Consider the following 20,243-nt stretch of genomic DNA (forward strand, 5'->3'; position numbering starts at 1 on the left):
GGTTTCACAGGTTCAAGGGCAAATACAGCCAATGGATTTGTGGCTTTAAGGAATTTGACTTCACTGTCTGCTGAGGTAAAAGCTTGAAGTGAAGTTTTTCCTGTGATTATGTTATTAATAGGGTCTCTCCCCTCCTGGATCCTCTCATTCAACAAGTTTTTTTACACAGGTACTTTTCATGTAAATATACATTTAGGAAACCCAGCCTGTCTGAAGGAGTATGGAAAAAATCCCTCACCTCAGTCTAGCTGTCTGCTTTCACCAAAATTGGAGGAACTTAGTTCTACTTAAAACATCTATTTTTCTATCAAATTTCACTGAAATCCACCAACAGGCTAAAAAGTTAGTGGTACATGCACTTCAACACACAGGGCTCATTTCCAGAGGCAACCAGGCTAACAATACAAATCTGGTATCTTCCTTTTCTACTCAAATTGCCAACCTGACAGCTTTAAAAAGTGATGCTCCTTTTTCTCTTGTTGCCATGTACTACAGCGAGGTCTTCTCACAGAACTGACTATAATGCCACAGACAACTTTCGTAACAGCACATTTCAGAAGGAAAAAGATTAAAACTCCTACAACAAACTCCACTTCATAGTTCTGCTTGCAGGATGCAGCACCTCCCTCCTCAAAGAGGAAAGTCTTCCCAACCCAGTGGTGTCTCTGCAATTCTTCTGCTTTCCCAGGCACTTGTTCTCCTGCTTGCTGGCCTGGCAGCCCCGGTGCCCCCTTTTCTGTGAGCTTATTTTACTCACTAAACTGACAGTGAATAAGATCATGTAGCTACTGATGTCTGCACTTTCTGCTGAGATGAACAGAGATTTCAGGATCTTTAGGGCTTCCTTTCCCCAGAATGATGCCTCTGATCTGGAGTACCAGTCCAAGAACCACAGCAAATGTGAGATGTGATAAATGAGTGAGGGCTGAGTAAAAGAGTAGCACTGAAATACAAGGCAGGCCTTCCTTAAATGTGGGGGTTAAAATGTCCTGCTGTGCCTCTGTAAGTTTGAGCCTCTGCTCAGCTACTTCTCACACAGTCCTGGATTCAGGCTGAATCCAAACAAAGTTTGGATCCCATGTCAGGTGGGACTGACTGCTCCACTCCTCTCACATCTAGGTCTTCCTTCCAAGAGAGGCCAATGGGCTGAGCAGGATGGATCCTGTGGTGTGCACCAACCCATGTCACTGACAGGGGTAACACCCACCCCAAGCTGTCACATAAGTGGGATATAAATCCTGGGAAGGGACTGGGAAGCACATGAGCTCAGCCAGCCAAGAGTCCAGAGTGATCAGCCCAAGAGAAGAAGCAAGTGGCTTCCTCTGAGAGTCACGGTACAGTTTTTAAGATTTTTTTTTCATGATACTGTGTCATTTTAAGCATCATGAAAAATAAAACAGACAGATCCTCCAGTCATTCCTCAAATACACCACACTTTGCCTGGTTAGGAACTTTGCCCAGCTTCCCTAGCACAAGAACACTGAATGCAGGTGAATCATTCTGAGGAACTAGACTGGTGTGGTTATAAAATGAAGCCTTTTATATTAGAAACAGGGTATATCATAAACCTATCAATGAACACATGGGGGAAAAAAGTACAAACTGTCAGGAGAAAATTATGGCCCAGAGATAAAAATTAATAGTGAAGTACTTGTCAAAGTACCAGACTTTGTCCAGACACAGTTGTACCTCCTTCCTAAGATACACAAAAAGCAGCTCAGTATATTTTAAGGCAAATAGTTTCTAGCTTCAAATTACAGAAAAGTAATTTTAAATTTATGGATTAAATGTGGAAGCTACAGATCTGTCTGAAACCCTCTTACTATAGCGATACCCTAATGAAATTAAAGCACTTCTCTTGCACAGGGTATGTAAGGTAGAACACTTGATCCCAAAGTATGGAGTATTACAAAAATGAAGTGAAATTTATATCCAAAAATATAATTTAAGTCCCCAATGTACCAAAACCTCAATAATTTCAGTAGGTTCCAAAAATCTAATTTGGATAGGAGTACTGTCAGCAAATTCATAGTACAACCATCAAACATTCAGAAAGCATTAGTTTCACAAAGCCTTATGTGCATAAAATGGAAAACATTTTAACTATGCCTCAGCAATGCCAATATAACAAAGGGATGAACCTGAGAGCTACAGCAGGTGACAGATTGACTGTTTCTTTGGAGCAAAATCTCCCAGTAAGACCCTTTTTTCAAATTGTGCAGCATATTCCAAGTAAATCACTGAAACTACAAACAAAATTCTAACTGGTAAATTTGCAGAAAATATGTAGGCTGAGATGAAATGTATCACCACAAATGAAATCTTTTTCATTCTCTTTTCTCTGACATGTGCAGACCTTCTGCAAAGAAGGAAAGAGAGCATTATTTTGCTCAGTACCCAAGGCTCTGTTTCCATGGGAAGTGTGTGCCAATCTAGAGCAAGTAGTTTGGTAAGAAATGTGATTTGTGAACGCTTGCTTCCCATGGTTTTGCATGAGATGCAAACACAGAGTTTTGTATCTCTGCTGTCTATTAAAGTATAAGTCCAGATCAAAACTTTGCCTTTTAATTTAGGGCATTGTAGCATCTCTTTCCCAATTAAATTATTCAAGTTCTAATATGGGGACAGGTTAGTCTAAAGCCTTTACTTCCAGGACAAGCTGAAAGGCTTTATCAGTGCCACTAATTTCATGGAACTTAATTGAATGCAATACTTTTTAGACTTTTTTCCTATATCTCAAATGTTGTTACCTAATTACCTATTGTGTCCAAAAACTCTTGAGCTGGAACTCTGACAGAGAGACACACAGCCCAGCTATTTGAAAGTTCTTTTCTTAGGAAATCAAGGTTAAAAATGCTTTGGTTTCAGGGATTGCATACTTTTTTTTTTCTTTAAAACTAAATGCTATGATAAACACAGGAAACAAACAGGCAGATTGAGTCTGAAATTTGCACTCATTATGAGCATTTTATGAAAGTAAGCTACAAATAGTAATAAACCTCCCACAAGACAAAGGTGGCTGTTGGCAAATATAGAAAAATATCTAAGAAATGGGGAGAAGCGCAACACTGAGTCAAAGTGTCAGGCAGCAAGAATGTGAGAAGTGTTGATTATTCTTTCTTTCTTCAGTAGAGAGATATGCTACTTTTATATGATTAACATTTCATTCTGGTAACCCAACAACAATGCAGCAAAGGTATAAAAGTTCATTCTTAGCTGGTAATGGTAAGCATTAGTTCATCTTCCTTTTTTTTATTGTAAAAAAAAGCTAAGTACTGTGGAGCCAGAGCTTTAATACTCTCCTCAGCTCTTCACAAAAGCTTCAGCGAAATCTGGGTCCTGTCATAGCATGACAAGAAGATAATCTGTGTGGGACCTTCCCCTCTGATTAGAAGGTGCTTTCTCTTAATCAGATGGAAAGAAAGTCTCTTGGTAAGAAAGCCCTCCTCCTCCAGAAAATGAAAACAAATCTTTAGAGAAAGGCTTAGTCAGAATTTACATGCAATCCAGGTTAAACCATTTTCCCTGGGCCTTATAACTACCAAATGTCCCTGAATATGTGTGGCTCCTTAACTTCTCTGAAGCAGTGTTTTAATCCAGGCAAGATTTCACCCTGCAATGTGGGCCTTTGTAGCATTAATATCCTAATGGTCCTGGATGCTGCAGCTCATCGAGTGTTATGTACTTTGTCATCTCCAGGGAGAAAGGAAATAAATGGGTGACTTTCAGCCTTGGCAGCTGTAAATCTGTTACCAGGATGAAGAAGGCAGATGTACAGATGTGCTGTTCTGTGGAGCTATTCCTGATTTCCAGAGGTAAGTAGGATCTGGCACAGGTTTGTGGCTTCTATCCCATCAGAATTCATTTATTTAGTGAGAAGAAATAGAAGATTATTTACTTCATAATAACTTTTAGAAGACCCTTCTCAACAAGTGCTAAGGAACACTGTGTTCTTTCCTACTGCTATTTTTCCCTTCTTCAACATGAAAAAGCAAAGCCTGGAAAGAGTAGACAAGCTGAGAGTCCTACATGCCATTCCAGTGATCCATCATCCATTCCATTCTTCTCAGAAAAGAAATAGATATTTTTCATTTGAAATGCTACCTCTAAAATCTTTAATTCTTCTTGTTGCTAGAGAACTGTCTACTCAGGAAAGATTAAATGCATTTAAAATTTTGAAGCTAGTTTCATTCTTAGCACTCTGCAACCTGTAGATTGTTCATTTACCATCTTCTTATACATACAATAGAAGCTCAAAGAATAAAAACTGCTCAGTGAATTCTATGAGGTTACCTATATTGCCTAGATTATGTGATGGATATACTGAATCAAAATACCGAAATAAGGAAAAAAATTATTTCTCTAATACTTTTTGAATTGCAATTCTTTCATGTAGATATGAAAGACTAAGTCTCTCAACTAATTTCAAACACAATGCTGATAACTATCATCATTATATTGTAAATAAAATAATGTAACCTATTGGTTCAGAAGGGGGACAATTGAACTGGAAATTTAAAATAAGGTTATAATACAAAAAACACATGAAAAATTGATCCAAAAAGCAAACTGCTTCTACCAAGATCATTCTATAATTTCTGCTGTGGTCTCAGCTTTCACAACTGTACATGCACCCATGTCCTGAGCTACAAGCTTTGATGCCACACAACCCAAAATCTTCTCCTATGCCATCTTGAAGCCTGTTCAGACAATGACTTCACAGAGCAATGGAAAACACTTTTTTCCACCTGTTTGGGTTCTGATTTGAAGAGGATCAGTATGTTCTGATTGAGGAGGATCAAAAAGGCTGCCTGTTTCACAAGGGAGTTTCCTGTTTGTTTCAGAGTAGGAAATAAGCCTGAAACCACGTAGTATTTCTTGACAAAGTGCTTTGCCAGCGGTGACCACAACATTTTCAAACTGTTGCACTGGAATGGCTCATCTTTCTCTCAAGGTAACAACAGAGTTCACTAACACTATCCAAAGAAAATAATTGTGTTTTCTACATTAAAAAAAAAAATAAATTACATCAATCTGTCAAACTATGGACCTATTCTCCACAGAGAATGCCAACTGCCAGTAACACAGGAGGCACCTGAGCCCCACATTGGAAAAAGAGTGTAAAACACCTACTTGTAAGGGGTAGCACCACTAGACTACACAAAAGGCACCACAGAGGTCTTCCTACATGTTTAAACCCATATGCAGACATATTTGAATATGCAGTGAGAGGCTTATAAAAAGCATACCATACTATACATGTAATTAAGTAAATATTAATATGCTTTACATAGGCTGAACCTTTATCTGGGCAATATTAATTATCAGAGTAACATAAAGCAATAACCACTAATGACAATTCCTACTACTATATGTGAGAAGAGGAGAGGCTGAGAAAGAAGAGCAAGACATTGGACATTTTGAAATAAATCAATCCAAGAGCTTAAAGAAATAGTGATTTTCATTGCAGAATCAAAATGAAATGAGTGGGGTTTTTTGGTTTTTTTTGTTGATTTTTTTTTTTTTAAGCAACCAGGACCTTTAAAGGGGCAATTTTGCAAAGAGAAATAGCACCTTTGGACTTTTAATATATGTTTATGTAAAATGTGAGTGGCAGTTCCATGTTAATAGACCTTGTTTAGGGAAAAAAAAAAAAAAAAAGAAAAAAAATCAGTTGCTGATCGATGGTGAGTAATTAGCCCCTTAGCATCCCCTTTCTCCAGGAATGCTTCCTCCTGAGCTGGCTCTTTTAAATAGCTCCGGTCCTGGCTGCCTTTGTTGAGCTTGGAAATTGTGCACATATGAGAGAAATTAAGCCCTCATTTAACAGGGACACATGTCTGTCAAGTCCAGAGGAACAAAGGCTGGTCCCTGGGGGCTACTCAGCTCCCTGAGGCTGCCACTCATTCTGTTAGCAATGCTTACCCTTTACAGATTGTGTATAAAACCCAATAAATCATTTCATCTGCTCTGGTTAATATACGCATGAGCCTGGGACTTCCTTCAAAGTTGTTTTTTTCCCTTTTGCTTGCAACTCCTCACATTTATTAAGAAGTGACCTCTCTTTGCCAGAGTTTAGCCAGGTTTTTACCTTTATGCAATAGCATTAATGCCTGTGAAGCAAACCTGAAACATTTACTGTCAGAAATAAAGACATTTGATGCTGCATCTATTTCACACAGGAAATGTTTTACGACTCTTTAATGGTCAATAATCATCAGTGTCTATTGTATAAATTACTAGTATATTCTGTTCCTCCTAAAGTTATGTCTAAAATGCCTGCATATTTCAACTGATAGCAAAATGACAGGGTAAATAAAATTACAGATTTGTAGCCTTGCATAGGAAGAGACTCTTTTCCTAATTAAAACAAACCAAAAGGAAAGTAATAAAGATAGCACTTTAGTTCTGTTCTTTACAAAGCGTTATCACAAAGACACATCTATGTTGTCCTGGATAAATCAAAAGAAAAAGGACTCTCAAGATTAAAAAAAAAAACAAACTTAATTGCACAAAGTGATAACTGAGGTAAACACATGCAAGACAAAAATTTTCATGCACAATATATCAGCTGCCTCTGAGCTCTCTGTGGTGGATGGACACACTTATCCCCAAATATAAATTCACATGTAGAACAGAGGAATATTTTACAGTTACAAAAAAAAAAAGGTAAAATGAAATGCTGTCATTTCCACGTGAGCTCCTTTTGTATTTAAAAAGAGGGCCTAATTCTGTACTTCTAGTATTAAGACTGACATAAATGGAAAGAACATGAACAACACCAGCTGAGGAAATGGCACCCTGAGCTGCATTCAATGAAGCAAAACTCTCACTAAGTTGAGCGTGAGTTTTTCCTTATACTTGAGCGTAGGATTAAGCCAATGCAGAAAAATTACTGGTGTAGAATAAAAACAAATTAAAGCGCAGAGTTGTATCTTCTTTCCCTGAAATGGTGAAAGAAATATTTCAATGCCTGCTATTAACAGGGGCCTTTTTTTTTTAATTTTGTCCACTCTGCAAATTTTAGCTAACACATTGAAAGCCTGCCATTTCTCAAGCAACAATATTACGCTTTGTATTGAAAACCACAAAATAAAGAGGGCTGACTGTTCTGACAGCTTTAATCCTGATGATACTTGGAGACCCAAGTAAAAAGAAACTGGTACAGCATGGAGTTTTCCCTGCTCAGCAGGCAGAGAAAAAGCAGTTCTGGATTTGATAAGTAAAACCAGATATAGTTGATGGTTATATGCTAAAGCCCTGCAATTAATGGAAAACATCAACAGTCCAATGAACTTGCATATCAGTGGGGTCTTTGAGAAAGCCTTTTCTCCCATCTTGTTAAAAACTCATCAGCTGTACAAGTCGGGACTTTTATTTTTTTGTGTAAAGAATCGTGCATGTTACTCTGTTGTCAAAGGGGAAGACATAAAATATCAAGACTCCAGATCCCATTTCTACATTAAAAAAAACCCTGTGCATGTTGTTATTGATATTCCTGACTGCAAATTCGTGCCACAGTAGCAATGAAAAGCACCAGGCAGGATTATGCCCTCAACATGAGGTGCTTCACAAATATGAACATGTGGCCCACTTGTCCTGAAGGATCTGACAGTCAGAAAAAAACTGATGTAGTAATAGCTCGTTTTTGTTAAAAATACCAATCACTGTTAAAAACCATCCTTCCTGAGACTGTCATCAAACACTACAATTCAGTGTATATTAAAATCAAGATATTAACAAATAATAACTTTATAAAAACAAATCTCTGCAAAGAAAACATACTATTATTTCATGCCTCTGCAATCTTGAAAATGACAGAAATGTAATCAATAACCCATTTCTTAGTAATAAAAGCTGTACAATGCTATGTACATATTTGCATTGTTCAGCTTAATAGGGATCTACCTATCCACCTTTGCCTCCACCACACAAACATTTCTGAATAATTGACTGAACAGACACCAAAAAGGGAAGTGACTGTGTCTACTATGCAGCCACAATAACAGTCAGGAATGATTCTGAAAGTGTAAGTAAATGAAAAGTAAGCCATTATCAGCAAAAACTAAGTGTGCCACAAAAGTAGTCTTCATTCTGGAAAGAACCTGGCTAAATCTGATTTGAATTGGGTTCAAATTAAAAACCTTGGTTCAGAAGCCACAAAACAAAGTAAAGACTTTGTTTGAGCAGAATTTGATTCATTCCTCAATGCCCATATCAGATGTACTTGGTAACAGAAAATCAGTTTCTAGAGTTGGCCATAAGCAAGCATTACCCCAGGCTGGATTTTTCCCCTTGAGCAAAAGTGATCAGAAACTCTGAGCCACTTTATCCACCTACTCTCCACAGATCAAAATGCAAAATGTTGCCGTGAAAACAAGGGAGAATATGCAAAGGTGTTATATGCTATGTATGCCACTGACATAATACTTTAATAGGATATGCTGTAATTTCCTGCAATTAATATCTTAGCAGAGCTATAAAGGCTTTTTTCCAAAATTATACCATTGCATTTACAACACTAAAATTAACGTTGTGTCAACCTTTCCATTATAAGCCCCCTTTTTCAGAGGTTTATAACTTGGCTGTAAAAATATATTCTGGCCTAAAATGTGGCATGTAAGATCCCCATTTAGAAACAGACATTTTGATTAAATAAAAAACATTATTTAAGTCTGTTTCAAGTAAGTCTTGAATGCCCTACAAACTGTGTGAGGGACCGCCAAGAAGTGTAGGCATTCTTCGAATAAAAACTTATTTTCTCTCCACAATAAAGCCACTGTTCAAAGGATGTTTCACAGCCACGGAATTTGCTCCACATCTGCAAGGAAAATACGTGGATTTGGGAAACTGCAGGCTTCAGTGAGAGTAGCCTCCCCACTTGCCTGTTTGTGTGTGACAATGGCTGTGCTTCTGGTCAGCAGCTCAGCCACATGGGAGACTCAAGCTGCCCAAAATGGTTTTCATTTGCAGCTAGGCAATGGGTGAGAGGAACAAACAAATATTTCTCTGTCTGGCTGAAGTGGATTGATTCTGGCTAAAAGCTCCAACAGAGTAAATTAAGGTGAGTGGTAAGTTGACAGAAAGTCATGATAAAGAATATGATCAAGATGGTAGAGAACCACCCTATGAATTCTGAAACCACAGATTTCAAGTCTGTCAAATTTCATATAAGAACTGGATCGAGCCTCTTTGGAAATTTAACTAAGGTGCTTAAATTAGGAACCTCGTTGTCTAATCAACAGAAGGTAATTCACAGCACCTGGACTGCTTTATATATGGAGCCAAAAGTCCTAATTCAGTCACCCAAATTAGATATCTAAAATTAGATGCCCCCAAATATCTATATGCTTTTTATTCTGCCTCAAAAGAGTGTTGTGAGGATAATACACTTCAGCTTATGAGACACTCAGATATGCAGTTACAGAGGAGATGAGTATCCTGAAAATATATCACTAATAAAATTCAATGAGATGGAAAAGGCAAAGCTAGAAATGTGATAGTAGCGTTTGTCATACCAATCACTCCTTGTCAGAGCAAAAACAAGTGCCATACCCCCACTTCTGAGTAGGGTTTATCTCTATATATTACATTATATGCATTGCTTTGTCAAGTACAGAACCTCAGTCTATGCTGAGGCTATTAGGTACATATTGCCCTATTTTGTTACCTGTAGCAAGTAGCCACGCAACTCATTTATCTACCTGATCTAGATTTGCAGCTAAACATATATTCCCCCAACTGGTTAATCTCTCATTTACAGAATAAAAATGGCTAATACATTACTTGAAAATAAAGTTCCCTAACTCAAAAGTGCCCTTCCATACTGTGTGACAGTAGTGAGTCTCAAGATGGATTTCACACTTCACCATCAACTGTGAAGTTCTTGACTTTTATTATTTGGTGTTACAACTTTAATGGTTTCTTACGCTGTCATTTCGGGTGGGTGAATAAGATTAATTCAGCATTTCATAATGCACCATTGTATACTGTTTACATCATTTATTTTCTTTTTACTGAATGATTACAAATTTCAATTTAAAGTTAATAACATTTGGTGGGAGTTACTGCATGTGAATTAACCGTGGTGATGTCAGTGCATCCCTCTGGAATTTAAAAGATATTTCACTGTGTTATATCATGTGCCGCACAGTATATCAATTTTTATTTCCCATCCCTCAAGTATGGAATGCACACTGTGTAACTTCTAGATTCTCAATATAGACATAATTTACCCAAGCTGTGCAAATGCCCAACTTGCTGAAGATGATATATACAAGATTTATATTAAAGACTAGTTCTTTCAAGGAAGCAAAAGCCTTGCATACTACACAAGCCACTATATTATCTAATTATTTGGGGAGAGGGGTTTCTAATGTTACAGACAAAGGGAAATAGCATGCAAACTGCAGTCATAAACCAATTTTTCCTTACTTTAACAACTTTAAGATTAGATAGGTAAATCCCAGGCAAGGCCATTTTTCTTCCTTGAGAACTATGCTTTGACATTTTTGTGAGTGTCTGGATTAGCTGGTTGCATAAAACAGTGAATATTAGAAATATTCGTTCACTTTACTTTTACTTACATGCCATCAAGCATATACCAAATGTTAAACAGCATCTAGTTTGCTCATTTGCTGGATTGCACATACTACTGCTTTCTTTATGTGAATTCATAATTCCTGAATGCATTCAGAGAGCAATGCACTTACTTCTTCCTTGCTGTCATGATATTAAGTATATTAAAAATAAGTTTTTATGCTCAAATTGATTCAGCAATACACTTACATTCTGGAATATTCCCACAATTACAACTAAAAAATGCTTTGATTCCTAGGCCAAGATTTAGTTCATCAGATAAATATAAGTTTTTACTGTGAGATTTCAAGAAGTACTTTACAATTTATTTGCTATATGCTTTTGGCCTTTCTAATGTGGAGCTGTACTTCATCATTTTCCTCCAAGTACCTGCTTTTGCAGACAGAAATTTTGACCTCTGATATCACCACATTCCAGCCTTGCCTGTATATCTGAATATCTCCATAAATCAAGTCATTTCAATACCAGCATCTATTAACTTTTTTCTTTTTCCAGTATCTCCTGATTAGTGCGTCAAATAGTGGAGGTGTCAGGATTTCAAAAAAAAAGAAAAGGGAAATAGAAAAAAGCAATGCAAAACTTGATTGTTTTCCCTCTTGGCCATCACGTGGTTGTCAATCATAAAAATCATCACAGGAAAAGTAACTAATTAGAAATGAAAGGCCAATATCTCAAGCAGTTCCTGTCAGTCCTGGGATATGTTTCCATGTAACACTGATGTAAGACATGAAAAAGAGCTGGCATGCCCAAATGGTTGCCTGTTTTTTCCAGCTACATCTGTTTGTCTAATGAAACAAATTACATTCCCTAAAATCCCTGCCACATTTGTACCTTTGATATTCCAACCACAATACTAATATCCTAAGTCCCTCCTTGCAAGAGGTGTTCACTTCTGCAAAGCCCAGTTATGTGAGTAACAGTGCACAAGTCATCAAGCACTGCCTGAGTGGGTATTACTCAAGCAAATAAGGCTTCACAGGATCAGTCCTGTTGGATAGGCTGCCAGTTGGCACCATTTCCCCTCCCAGTTATCCATTTTACTTTGTGCACATGCCACTTAGGAATGGAACTGGATTTCTGTGCTGGAGCAAATAGCACATTATTATTGCATTATCCCAAATACTGCAATATTGAAAGGAGAGCATCATCAGACTGACAGAATGGCACCGCAGAGGTTCAGAGGGGCATCACCTTGGCCAAACTCCTTGGGAGCTGGACCAGGGTGCCTGGCTCAGCCATGGCTGTTGCTCCACACTAGGCTGGAACAGGCAGAGCACCAACTAAGAGTGACCCCCAGGCAGCACCACAGGTGGGCAGCAAATATTTTCTTGATCCTCTGCTGTTATACAGGAGCTGGTTATAATCTGCCTCTAAATTAGAAGGGCTCAAATCATGGGCTCTTCTATGAGTGAAGCCAGTAGAAGAATTGTCTGGGCTGAATAGAATCAGTGAGATTTTAGCCTCTGGCTTTGGCAGAGGCACAGCTGCAAACAAGTCCTTAAGCCACCGGTGAGGATGCAGCACAGCACGCCCCAAGCAAACGAAGCAGCAGGACTTGAACTAGGGGATGCCTATGTCTTCATTTCCAATTTTAAAACACACGTGGGAGAGGGAAAGTGGGAGGACAGCTACTATCATTTTCTGCACCGACATGAGCCCAAGAAACAATGACATTTACTTTGGTTTAACTAATTTCCACACATCAGATCATGTTCGGCACCCGTGTGCCAAAGTCCTATTCTTCAAGTCTGTTGAAATACCACTTTTCAAAACATGTGTGCTAACATTTGGCCAACACCACCACAAGATCATTTTATTAACTTGTAGCTCATTTCATAGACTGCTGCTCATGTTGCTAACATATGCTATTCTACCATTTACTGCTCTATAATTAGAGAAGTCATATGAAAGAGATACACAAGGCTTAATTTTTGCATTAAATACAATTTGTTTAGACTCGGGTAGGCGAAATAAGGAAAAAAAGAGTCATATAATGAATTAGAAAACTGCAAGACAGCTAATTTAACTCTTAAAAGGTCACAGCAAAATTTTTTTTAAAACACAGCCTCCCCGCCCCCCTCATGACTGCATACAGTTTTAAGAGTCAAATCCAGAACTATATTATGCTCTGCCAGGATAAAACTTGTTTCCAGGGACTGAGGGCCTCAGGGGCAGAGCAGCTAGCAGGATCCATGCAAATGGGGGACCAAGGGGTAAGATCAGAAGCTTACAAGTAGCAGAGGACTATGAACCTTTTACACACTGCGTCTTTTCTGCTGCCACCACGCTGTTATGCCAAAGCATTTGTAGTATGGAAGAGGTTGAATAAAGGATAGACAGCATCACCAGAAAATTTATTACAGCATGCTCTGCTCTGAGAAGGCAAGGATCCTCCATCACTTCTCTTTCCTCACAGCTGACAGAAAATTCCAAGCCAGCCAGCCATGAAGATGCCTTTTACTGGGAAAAGCTGGCCGTTAACAGATCTTTTGCTTGAGAAATTATCACATAAGGACTTTAGAACTCATTAATAAGCCAGTATGTAATAATAAATAAAATATGAAACATTTGACTTTGATGTTTAGCACATTTGTCTTTCCTCCATTGGATCAGTTTCAGTGTTCACCAGGCAAGTTAGGAGCTGGACAGGAGCCGTGGTGCCACACCTAGGGCAGAGCCCCTGAAGTGGAATCAGCGATTTAGCAGCCAGCTACAAGTTACAGGCACAAAACAGCATTTCTCTCTTCCAACTGCATACAACTGCATTGCAGAAGGGACTTGGATATATATTATTTTTAATACTGAGCTGCTTAAAAAACAGTAAAAATATATACCAGTGACGGCTGGGAATCAATTCACAAGCAAACTGGGTTTTAAGGGAAATGCATCCTTTCTACTGTAAATTAATAAACTGCAGCTATAGTTTATTAAGCCACCACAATATTTTACATTTTCTACTGCCATAATCTTGACTGCTTATAAATTACAGTACTTTTACCTATTCCTTAATCCAGAAACATCATTATTAAAATGTTTGATGGAGGCTGCAGTGCATCTATCATTGCTTGTAAAAGTTAATTAGATTAGATAAAAGAAATAATTAGATTTGCATTTTTATCCTGGTTTTAAACTTCCAAAGAAGATCACAACAGTGTGCCTGTGGGCAATTAAAAACAGCATAAAGCAGTGAAATATAAAGGCAAAAAAGGTCTGTTTTTCCTAGCTAATTCATGATTGAAGATACAATTACAAAATATTTTAAGGGTTTGCTGAAGCTGGGGGCTATTCCTAGACTTCTAAGCTTTGTTTATAACTCTCTCTCTCTCTCTTTCAAGGGAGTATCTGATCTGTGTACCCTGCCAATAGAAGTATCAAATTGCTTTCAATGGCTTTATTTGGTCCTGTGCAGAGCTTGCTGGAAAGGGATCAGTTTCATGATCAATAACAGAAAAAAAAAAAAAAAGAAAAAAAGGTAGAGGAGAATATTCCCTAGTGCTGGAACAGTACAACTGCCATTGCTTCTGCTTGTCAACACTAAATAGAGTTTACAAAGAAAGACAACCTCAGAGAGCATAACTGAGCTGACAATAACTGGATTCCAGCTTGTGCATTTTCAGCAAGCTCTCTGCAAGGAGCTTTAACCTGTCTCCAAAAGGCAATAAATGAAAGGTTCAGCTCTTAAAATTGGAGGTCAGTTACATACTTAATGATGAAGCGTATCTTTAAATCTATTTCTACTATTATTATCCTAGCAAAAAATTAATTAACCAGGTCAGGGAGGCTGTGAAGGCTAATGTGGAATGTAATTATTCCTGATCTTTAGACATGTACTTCACATAAAGAGATAGTCCTTATTCAGCTCACCAGGTACCTCAATTGTCAGTAGTTAATCACGGATAAGAAGAGAGACTCATTGGTTCAGTCTCTTAAGTTTTACTTATGATTCAAATGATTCTTATTCAAAGACAGTTTAAATAGTTGTAATTTTATAGTTATGATTCTTTTGTCTGTTTACTATCACAGTAATCACGTTCCCTCTATTTGAGGGAAACAGAAAATGTAAGAACATTTATAGGAAAGTAGAACAGCATGAATGTATAGATTAAAAGTTAAAAAAATTACTATTAGGAATAATTTCTAGTGGCTGAATTAAAACAGAAGACTTATGAGAGCAGAGGAAACTAGTTTCTGTGTGCAATGGAAATAATACTGATTTAAACAGAAAACAAAATGCTCTGCAATGGCATTAAGCACAGTAAAGAGAAATAAAGGTAAAGGGAAATGGACAAAAGCAGCTTGACTCATCTTTCACAGTTATCCTCATCATAGATTTCTGCAGAAAAGCTCAACCATCACTGTCCCTTTTAAAGACTTCAGACTTAGGAGTTGCTTTGATGAAACCTACCCACAAGGAGGAAAGCCCTAAAAACTTTCATCGCTTAAATCTACATACACCCCCATTCTCAGAGGGAATCCTGGAGCAACAGGCTCCAAGCTTCAGTGGGATCCACCTCTTTTCCTCAGATAGGCATGGAGGGGCTCAGAAGAAGTCCCCAAGTCTCATTCTGAAAGGACTGAATTCTCATAATGAGGCACAGAACTCACAGGGATTTCAGGACTCCTGGTTTGGAAACATTTAAGAAATGCATGTCTTCCCTTTTTCCAATCTAATCTTCATGATGTACTACCAAATTCCTCCTTTAACCAGCTTTTTCACTTATTCCTAGAGATTTTCCCTTTCGTAGCACAGGCTAAGAGATGTCCTTGAATTAGCCCAATTATGTTCCCTCTACTACAGAATGAATATTTTTTATTAAACAATCAAAGGAAAAAACATATATTTTTAAAAAATCTTAAGCAACCTGAAGACTGATCTGTGAGCTCTTATTTGCCCCACATTATATTCTCAACTTTAATTTGCACTGAAATCAGTGATTTCTCTGCACAGCTCTGCAGAATAAAGAACTTAATTTGGCATAGTAGATTTCCTCCCATCTCTGTGGACTCCTCTATAGAAGAGTGTTTATGAACATTATGAACATTTGAGCTGAAAAGTAATAATACACTGCATTTATTTGAAAATTTTCATTTAAGATTCTCAAAACATTACATTTAAATTGAGGGAAAGGATATGACTTGCCAAATTTCTGATAATCAGAGACAGAACTGAGGAGAAGTCCAGATTCCCCACTCCTTTTAGCCAACAAAACTGCTTTCCCCAACACACAGACCCTGATAGAAACATTAGCTTCACGTAGAAAACATGAGATGATCATGCAGAACATTTAATGACCTCTGTACTCTTGAAATACCTATTTTTTTTTTTTTTGCATACACTACGCCTAGATAAAGTGCTCTTTGCTCATAGGTTATTGACAAAGTTTTGGATATGTAACAAGTCTGCAGTAAGGTGCTCTAGTAAATGGTCTCAAAACAAAACAAAATAAAACCAAAAAACCCAAAGAAAGAAACAACCCGTTCACCAATTAAATGAAACAAGGTCAAAATGAGTACATAAACAGATAATATACAGCACAATATAAATAAGAAATACTAGGTAATGCAAATTCTCAGTATATTTACCCAGTAGTTGCCCAGGGGAAGCGTGAATTATTTAATGTAAATTATTTTAAATTTTGTATGTGGCTGACCTATTATAAGCCCCTTCTAAAGCAATTTCTAATTGCTTAAATGGTTCAACTGGGTGCACTTATTCACAGAAACTCTTGTTCAAGAATTAACACTGCCCCTCAGGAGAGGACAGCTGACACACTGTGTGTCTCACGATGAACACATTGCATCAGCAGCGCCCCTCTCCTCCTGCATCCTGGAGAACGCGCTGTACTTGCCTCGAGCCGCTGCGCCATGAGTGGGCCCCTGCCCAGATGGAACTGGCACCTGTGCTGCTCACATGTTGTAATCTCTTCACAAGGGGAGTGGCAGGGAAGGGTACTACTGCTTTCTCACGCATACGAAGTGCAGATAAGGGCCCACACCATTCTCTGTGGGTAATCACTGTTTCCTGAAAATTGTTGCTCAAGAGTGTCTTTGAACAAACCTTCTAAACAAAATCAAGTTACTGGGGACAGAGCTGCAAATTCTACCAGGCTCAAAAACTAAACTGGGAATGTAAACATTCCATAGAAATTTTGTTTCCCCTTCAAGACAGAGAGAGCAGGATTCACCTCATCTCACATCAGATCTCTACACTACAGGCATTGACACATATATCCTCCTTAGTTAATGGAGAGAAACAGCCATTTTAGTGTTTATAAATATATCAATTTATCTGATATATTTTAAACATCTACTTTAGGACAAGACAAATTGTATCCTGAAACAATTCACTTAGCTTCTCACTGCTCACTACAAGAGCAATCTAGATAATTAATTAGACAGAATCTGTACTGCAGTTACCTATTTTTGATACGATGAACTCCACCCAGAGTCACCAGCATGAGTTCAGTACTGGTACTGAGCTTTCTTGGGAAGATGGTGGGAGAGGATCTGGGAGAACCAGCACAGCACTATTTCTGTCACCTGCCTCCCTTTTGCCTCCATCCCAGCTCTAGCCCTTAAGGAACTACACATCTCAAACTATAACACTCATAGCCTCTTCTACAGCAGCAAACCTACTATGAAATGCAGATGCAACTTAGTAACTTCTCCCTCAAGTCCCTTCTGGCTGCCAAACCTGCCATAGAATTAAGACAGAATAAACAAAGCAAGACCACTTGGCTCATAAGCAAATGGACTATGTGAGCTGGAGACAATCTCCCAGGGAACTTTCTTTTAGTAATCTCCCCAAAAGACCATTGGACATTTGACTTGGCATCTGCCCAGTGTGCTTAGTGCTTCTTACTGGAGCCTACAGCATTCCTTGGGCCCTGATATGCCCACTACAAATCTGGCTGACCAGCTGGGAGAAGAAACAATCATCACTGCCTCAAACACACTGATTAGACTCAGGTAAATGTAAAAATCATAAATCAGTAAAGAGCCCAAACCACTGAGGAGCTATGGCATAAGAATACAATATATTAATAAGAATTTGGAAGCAAATACAAGGACGAGTCACCAAGAAATAGTTTAGCTTGGATGAACAGAATAACCATTGAAACACTTCTTTGCAAATACATCTAGGAAAGGATGGGAAAGAAAACTTGTGGAGGATTCAGCACTATGTAAGAAGAAAGGTGGAGTGAATGAGAAAATGAACCTTCAATCTATTCTAGAAATGAATTCTAAGACCACATATCCCTGGAGATAGTGGAAGGGTAAAGCTACTGGAAAGTATTGACTGAAGGGAAACTTAAAGTACCTTTGAGCTTTTTACTACAGAGCAGGTATCCCAGCCAAACATACCTACAATTCTCCAAACAGAAACAAAAAAACCCCTAGGCATAATTCCTCTGTTTCCTAATTTTTAAAGGAATTTTAAAAGTTAGAAATTTCTCATACAGATAACACTTCTGTTTCGTAGACTTAGCTAGGTTTCAGTCTTAGCTTTTATGCTAAGACTCTTTTTATATTATTCTTTGCTTTCTGAAGCCAGACTTGCAAATACCACTTAGAGAAGATGGTGTATTTTTTTCCTTACACTATTCTTTTTAGTTCCTTACACTGTTCTTTTTTCCTTATACTATCTCTTTCATCCTTGATGAACACCTAATATGAACACACAGTCTCCTAATAGGCAACAACAATGATGGTGCTTTATAATTCAATTGTGTCTCTCATACAAGGTATTAACACATCTATATTTGTTAAATAAAGCCCTTAGAAGTGTAACTGAGACTGCATTACAACATTTTCAAAAGCATTTACAAGCATTCCTTTGGGATGAGGGAAAGAAAAACTTCAGTTTTGGCATCTAGTAACATAGCAATCTGCTAATTAAGGAAAAGAAATGGATAGCCCAAGCTTATAAGAAATGATTGGCAGCACAATCATCTGTCAGACCAAATTGAAATATTTCAATCACTGAACAGGCCCATGGAAATGCTTTCAAAGTGGGAAGCAGAGAAGGTAACACAGTCACATGCCAACAATGCCTCTGCATCCATGTCACTCTCTGCCCACGTATACTTGCACAAAATTAAAACATGTTCTGAGTACAAGTACAGATAATTAAATATCTCCAGAATACTTCCAGATCCACAAGGGTATAATTACTCCAAAGGCACCTGGAACACATATACCTACGGGTCTTTGTGCATGAGCAGACTGGTGCCAGGGACTTGGTACTGCTTCAATGTCTCAATTTTGCCTTTGTAGAACACAGAATTCCTCCAGCAATAACTGAGACTCTGTTTTAACTTCACACAATGCAAGTCAAACTGATTGCAGATTTCAGAATTATGACAAGATGGTGAGATTTAAAAATAGTTCATAACTTTCAGAAGAAAACTTTTTTTGGTGCAAAGTTCTTTGCACCAAAAAAAGATGTCTGACAATAATTTTCAGGGACCCAAGGAACTCCCATAAAAAGCATCTTTACTCAGGCTTGTTAGTAAAGCGAGTGGCTGCTTTATTTTAGACCCTTCCCTCTCCATAAATGGAATTTAAGTATAATCAGAAGAGAGCAATAAAACACACTGACCTGAATTTGCTGCTGCAGTAGATTGATTTTGTGCTGCTGTTGCAGAAGTTGCTGCTGTTGTCTTGCAATCTATTAGAAATAAAATTTCCATTAAATTAAAACAGCAATATTGAAATTTCAATACTATTGACTGAAAAACATAATATTTGTTATTCTTCATTATATTTTATTAAGCATATTATTTTTTTAAGTGGGGCATCTTTTAGAGGTAAATTTAAATGCAACATAAAAATCTACTTAGCGAGTAAGAAATATGTATTTTAAGCAGCGAGACCTTAGCTCTGAAAAGCACAGAAACATAGGTTTATTTGTGTGCATGTGAATAATCTCATCACTATTCAACAAAGCATTTAAGCCTGTGGTGATCTTTAACTGTGATGCATTACTGTTAGCTACAATGGGAATGAAACACATGCTTAAAATTAAGTGCTTTTCTGAATGGGGATGGGATTACGCAGGTGCTTAAGGTTAAACATACATTTTCCTGCTTTGCTGAACTGGAGCCTTTGCTGGTGTTTATAGATGTTTCACTATTCAGCACGAGCTCCTAGGGTAAGCTTCTCTGACTTTCTCCACAATGAGCAGCGCATTACTTCTCTTGCAAATCTCAAAAATCATCCTTGGAGCTACTTAGCAAAGCAGAGCCTTATTCTGTGTAAAAGCAGTACCTGGTGCTCAGCAGCTTATCCTCCACACAGCCCTATGAAATATGCAGATATTCTTACCCAGATTTGGTAGAATCAGTGGGGGATCTGCAGGATAAGGGTTTACTCTATCCCTCCTCTAGCACAGAGGGAGAAAAGCAAATGTTTGGGTGAAGAACACTAAGAGACTGGTGAGAATTTGCTGCAGATACTCCATCTACCTCCCTGATTGCCACAAAATCAGCATGCTGGAGCAGAAGGGAAATAGGATCCTGCCCTCAGACCACAGAGCTGCTCCCTGCAATGGGTGATGTGGAAGGCAGCCACTGAGGAGAAGCCACAGGGAGCTGGGGGAACAACTGGACTTCTGCTTTAGAAGGGCAACAGTGCAACAGACT

At 38.1% G+C, this 20,243-nt stretch overlaps 2 protein-coding genes across 14 annotated transcripts in view; one reads left to right on the forward strand and one right to left on the reverse strand.

Annotated features, from left to right (window-relative positions):
• LOC143694228 (uncharacterized) overlaps nucleotides 1–13,168 on the forward strand; it is a 29,527-nt gene extending 16,359 nt beyond the window's left edge. The window contains exons 3-4 of the mRNA XM_077179407.1: nucleotides 3,700–3,815; nucleotides 8,777–13,168. Of these exons, the coding sequence (XP_077035522.1) occupies nucleotides 3,700–3,815; nucleotides 8,777–8,988 (328 nt within the window). The 3' untranslated portion in view covers nucleotides 8,989–13,168. The remainder of the gene's footprint in view (nucleotides 1–3,699; nucleotides 3,816–8,776) is intronic.
• SOX6 (SRY-box transcription factor 6) overlaps nucleotides 1–20,243 on the reverse strand; it is a 370,587-nt gene that overhangs the window by 122,172 nt on the left and 228,172 nt on the right. For all 13 annotated transcript variants that reach the window (XM_077179864.1, XM_054635990.2, XM_054635992.2 and 10 more), the window contains one exon: nucleotides 19,202–19,270. In XM_077179864.1, coding sequence (XP_077035979.1) covers nucleotides 19,202–19,270 — 69 coding nt within the window. The remainder of the gene's footprint in view (nucleotides 1–19,201; nucleotides 19,271–20,243) is intronic.

The sequence above is a fragment of the Agelaius phoeniceus genome, chromosome 6, assembly GCF_051311805.1.
Source record: "Agelaius phoeniceus isolate bAgePho1 chromosome 6, bAgePho1.hap1, whole genome shotgun sequence".
Lineage (NCBI taxonomy): Eukaryota > Metazoa > Chordata > Aves > Passeriformes > Icteridae > Agelaius > Agelaius phoeniceus.